The sequence below is a fragment of the Aptenodytes forsteri genome, unplaced genomic scaffold, assembly GCF_000699145.1.
Source record: "Aptenodytes forsteri isolate BGI_AS27 unplaced genomic scaffold, ASM69914v1 Scaffold368, whole genome shotgun sequence".
NCBI classification, from domain to species: Eukaryota; Metazoa; Chordata; class Aves; order Sphenisciformes; family Spheniscidae; genus Aptenodytes; species Aptenodytes forsteri.
The window spans coordinates 236,687-241,875 of NW_008794884.1; the positions used below are offsets into that span (position 1 = coordinate 236,687).

A 5,189-nucleotide genomic window follows, 5' to 3' on the forward strand; every position below is an offset into this window, starting at 1 on the left:
GCCCCCTTCTCTGCTGAGACCAGGGTGGCACGGGAGATGAGGGGCTGCCCGAGCCCCCCACCCTGTGCCCAAATCAAAGCACCACGCCCTCTACCTGCGGGGTGCTGCACCCCTTCACTGGGCTTGGGGGGAATTTTTTCGAGGGGGGGGGGGCATTGCATGTTGGGGGGGGGCATTGCATGCTTTCCTCTCCTGCATGCCCCTGGGGGCACAGGGCTAGGGGAGCCTTGGGGACACACTCTTGCGGGTTGGGGGTCCCTGGTGAGGGTTGGTGGGGGCCAGGCAGGGCTCTCCAGGCTTCCCCCTCCCCTCCGGCGGACCCTCATCCTCTTCCAGCTCTTCTGACCTGAGTTTGTTGCGCAAGCAGCTGTGGGCTGGAGGCGTAGGGAAAGCGAGGCACAGCCCAGATGGACTTTCCTGGAAGGGCAGCTCGGCATCTCTCGCCTCCTGCTCTGCTCTCCCTGAGGATTTTGCTGGGAGATTAAGGCTGCACTGGCCCCACAAGGGTGGCTCAGCCATGGCTTCCAAGCGCCACGCATCCCCCCTGAAGCAGCCAGATGGCAGGGGCAAGAAAGCAAAGGAGGGAGAGGAGGATGACGCCTGGAGCTCCACCTTGGCAGCCCTGAAAACTGCCCCCAAGGAGAAGCCCCCTGCCACCATCGATGCGCTGTGCCCCCTGAGCACAACACCGGGCGCCCGGGTAAGAGCAGGGCTGGGGTACACAGAGTGACTGGGACGGGAAGACATGGGCAGGAGGGACGGGGGGAGTCCCAGGGCAGCCCCCGCCCTGCTGACACAGGGGCAGCCCCAATTTTCCTTGCAGACCCTCCTGTGTCCCCGCTGGGACAGCTCTGCACTGCCCCCCATCCCCAAACGCTGCCCAGGTGCCAGGCTGGGCCATGCTGCTCACTGTAGGTCTACGAGGACTATGACTGCACCCTGAACCAGACCAACATCGGCGCCAACAACAACAAGTTCTACATCATCCAGCTCCTCGAGCATGACGGTGCCTACAGCGTCTGGAGCCACTGGGGCCGTGTGGTGAGTCCACCCTGGCATCGCTTGGGGTGGACATCCCCTCCCTCACGGCTGTCCCCACCCTGCCTTGGGACCCCCAAGGGTTGGGGATGAACCTGGTGGTCCCCATCCCTTGTTCCCAGTCCCAAAGCGAGCAACCGAGTGGCCCTGCTATAGCCCCTTGTTGGGGGGGCTTCAAGGACTTGCCCACACACAATGGGGTCAGCCTGGCCGGGGAACATGGCACCTCGTCACTGCAATGACAGTGAACATGACACGCCAGCAAGGAGTCCCAGGGTGTCTCCTTGAGCTGGAGGGACCCCCAGACCCGGTGCTAGTGGCCTGGCACATTCCTGCTTGGTGCCTCGCAGCCCCCCCATCGCAGCCTCCCTGTTGCACCCCCCCTGCTCCCAGGCTGCTCCCACCGGCATGGGGCTGGTAGAGCAGGGATGCAGGGGGCGTCTTGACCACTGCCATCTGTTGCCAGGGGGAGGTGGGCCAGTCCAAGCTCATGTCCTCCGCCTCCCTGGAGGCTGCCAAGAAGGACTTTGAGAAGAAATTTTGGGAGAAGACCAAGAACAGCTGGGCGGCGAGGGAGAACTTCGTTGCCCAGCCGGGGAAGTACACGCTCATTGAGGTGCAGCCGGGGGCCGGGCAGGAGGTGGAGGTTGCCCTCAGGGTGAGTGTGCTGGGCAGCCGAGGTTTCACTGCAGTGGAGTGGTCCTCACATCCCACCCTGGCCCACTGGGCAGCAGGACATCCAAGTGGGTCAGCAGGATGGGGTGGGTTTTGGGAAGGGTCTGGGTGTGAGCTGATACAGCCTGTGGGCAGCGGTTTGGGGCTAATGGGTTGAGATGGAAAGGGAGGGCATCCCAAGCAAGAACCACGGGCATCTGGGTAGCATCGGTCATGGAAAGCGGAGGCAGCGCCTGCCCGTTGCTCTGCTGCCCGGGGGCGAGGCTCTCACCACCGAGACAGGCAGCCCTGGTGCCGTGCCCCCGCAGCCTCCTGTGGGCTCACAGGCGGTGCGGTGATGTTGGGGGTCTGCAGGTGGATGGCGTGGATGGGGACAAGGTCCGCAAGCAGCGGGTGCTGCCCTGCACCTTGGACAAAGCCACGCAGGACCTGATGTCCCTCATCTTCAGCAGCGACATGTTCCGGGATGCCATGCAGACCATGAATATCGGTAGGAGGTGATGGGTGGCATGGGGTGAGTCTGGGGGCTGTGGCCGGGGGATGCAGGTGGGGAGGTGAATGGGGCAGAGGTGCCAGTGGATTTTAGAGCATCCCCACTGACAGCCCGACACCTGGTGGGACTGTGGACCCCTCATGCAGGGTGCCCGCGTGTGCCTGTGGTGATGCTGGAGGTTATTGGAAGTAGCTGTGGGGCAAGTGGGGCAGATGGGCTCACCCGCGCCCTCCCCTGTTCCCCCGGCCAGATGTGAAGAAGATGCCACTGGGGAAGCTGAGCAAGCAGCAGATTGCGAGGGGCTTTGAGGCGCTGGAGGAGCTGGAGGCGGCGCTGCAGGAGCAGCCTCCCCAGGCTGCCCGCCTGGAGGACCTCTCCTCCCGCTTCTACACCATCATCCCACATAACTTTGGGCGGGCACGGCCACCCCCCATCAACTCCCCTGACCTGCTGCGTGCCAAGAAAGACATGCTGTTGGTGAGATGCCGGGGCACCCGGTGGGTGGCATCCTTCCCCAAGGAGGGCTCCTGCCTGTGGGACAGGGAGGTGCTGGCAGGAGGCTGGGCTTGCCCTGGTCACCCGGCATGGTGCCCAGCACCGGCGGTGAGGATGTCCCCGGTCTGTGCCTGCCAGGTGCTGGCCGACATCGAGGTGGCACAGAGCCTGCAGGCGCAGAAGGTGAAGGAGGAGGAGGAGGAAGTCACCCATCCGCTGGATCAGGATTACGCCCTGCTCTGCTGCCAGCTCTCCCTGCTGGACCCGGCTTCCCGGGAATACCAGGTGCTGCTTGTGCCACGGTGCCCCATGATGGGGAGCAACCATGCCAGGCCTACGGGCACCCCAAAGGTCCCCACTGTCCCAGGGGGAGTGTGGGCATTGTTGGGATGGCTGCCTGCGGTGACACTGCTTTCCTGCCTCCCTCCCTGGCAGCTGATCCAAAACTACGTGACACAGACTGGGCGCAAACTCCACATCCTCAACATCTGGCAGGTGGCCCGAGATGGTGAGGTGAGAAGAAGGAGATGATTATCCCCATCCCGCAGTGGGGAAGCCCCGGTTGCACCCCAGGACTGCATTAGGGCTCTGGGCTTCTCCACCCAGGGGGGGCTTCAGCCCAGCTGGCCAGGGGCAAACAGGCACCCGCTCCCCTGCCCCTCCAGCCTGGCACTGGGGTTGGGCTGGGGGGTTTGGGTGGCAGTCTCCCTGCCCTGGGCTTCCATGTCTCCCTCCGTGGACAGCCTTTAGCTCTGCATCTCTCCAGGACGAGCGCTTCAAAGCCCATGACCTCCTGGAGCACCGGCGCCTGCTTTGGCACGGCACCAACGTGGCAGTGATTGCGGCCATCCTGAAGAGCGGGCTGCGCATCATGCCCCACTCAGGCGGGCGCGTGGGCAAGGGCATCTACTTCGCCTCCGAGAACAGCAAGTCAGCCGGCTACGGTGAGGGTCCTGGGCCCACAGAGTTTGTGGGAGCCCAGCTGCCTTTGCATACCCCCTGCCAGGCAGCTGCTGGGAATGCCAAGACCCTTCCCTGCCATGGTAGCCAATCCCTGCATGCCGGGGTGGCCTGGGCACAACCAGATGGGAACACTAGGGTTGGTGCCATCATCCTATCCCCTTCTCCCACGGCAGTGCGCTGCACATCCAAGAAGGTTGGCATCATGTTCCTGACGGAGGTGGCCCTGGGCAAGCCCTACCGCATCACCTGCGATGACCCCATGCTGCGTCAGCCACCCACCGGCTACGACAGCGTCCTGGCCTGCGGCCAGACGGAGCCGGGTGAGCCTGGGGCAGGAGGGGATATGGGGTCTGTGGGCCTGGGGTGGGCACGGGGCAGTGGGGGAGAGAGGCCAGATCTCGGGCTTGACATGATGGTGGGGGGTGTCTTCTCGCCCAGACCCTGCGCAGGATGAGGAGATGCTGCTGGATGGCAAGAAGGTGCTGGTGTGCCAGGGCAAGCCCATCCCCATGCCCGCCTACAAGAACTCCTCCTTCAGCCAGAGCGAGTACCTCATCTACCAGGAAAGCCAGTGCCGGATCCGCTACCTTGTCCAGCTCCACTTCTGAGGGTGCCCGGGCACCCCGCAGCCCCATCCCAGCACCAGCTGGTGATGCCCACCAGCCCGGAGCATAGTGGTCTGGACTCTCTGGCCACCCCACCTGGGGCTTGGCAAGGGACAGGCCGGCGTGGGGACAGAGCCTGCTTTGACCGTGAATAAAAACACCATGCCTTGTACCGAGCGGTGCCAGTGATTTCCTGCCCGGCAAGGCGGGTGTGGAGCAGGGAAGGGTGGTGGTGTGTCCCTGCAGGGATGGTGGCGGGTGGCTCTGGAGGGGCTGCAGCCTGTTGCAGCCATCCGGTGCCAGCAGCCTTCAGGTGAAAGCTGGTGGCTTTGCAAGCCAGGTGCCCTCGTCACCTTGGCAAGGCATGTGGCTCGTGCCTGTCACCGTGGCGTCAGAGCTACAGAGGATGAGCAAGACGTGCCGCCCTGCCTGAGTGTGAAGGAGCTCATCCATCCGTCCGGAGGGCGAGCGCCTGCCCTCTCTCTGGTGCCATGCTTGGTGCTGTGCCTGCTGCCCTGCCCCAGCCTGGCGCCCATGCCAAGCTCCTCTCCGCGCTCACATGTGCCCCTCAAGCGCGTGTCTGGGTCCCCGGGGTGCCGGGGAAGGGCAACTCCCAGCTGTGTTACCCTGATGCCCCATGGATGCTCCAGAGCATCTGTGCGCTGGTGGGGAGGAGACGCCACAGACCTACCTGTAGGTCTGGCCCCCGAGCCCCGGGGACCTCGGGGCTGAGCTGTCCTTGCAGAAGGACCAGGCCTGGTGCAGCGGGTGGCCATGCTGGGGGGGGGGGGGCAGGGGCCCGGGGGCCCCACAGCCCCCCCACCCTGCCGGCAGGACCCAGCAGCTGTCCCCCCCCTCTGGCCCCCTCCGGGCTGCGAGACCCAAGAGCTGGCCCCCGTGGGCCCGCCACGAGTGCAGAG

General features: G+C 64.9%; 1 protein-coding gene across 1 annotated transcript; it reads left to right on the forward strand.

Moving 5' to 3' along the window:
* Nucleotides 1–470: 470 nt before the first annotated feature.
* On the forward strand, nt 471–4,411 carry PARP3 (poly(ADP-ribose) polymerase family member 3). Its single transcript, XM_009274766.2, has 10 exons — nt 471–700; nt 916–1,041; nt 1,505–1,696; nt 2,068–2,203; nt 2,457–2,683; nt 2,840–2,986; nt 3,137–3,214; nt 3,468–3,645; nt 3,838–3,984; nt 4,103–4,411. The coding sequence occupies exons 1-10, from the start codon at nt 518–520 to the stop codon at nt 4,270–4,272; spliced, it is 1,584 nt and encodes a 527-aa protein (XP_009273041.1). The 5' UTR covers nt 471–517; the 3' UTR covers nt 4,273–4,411.
* The last annotated feature ends 778 nt before the right edge of the window (nt 4,412–5,189 follow it).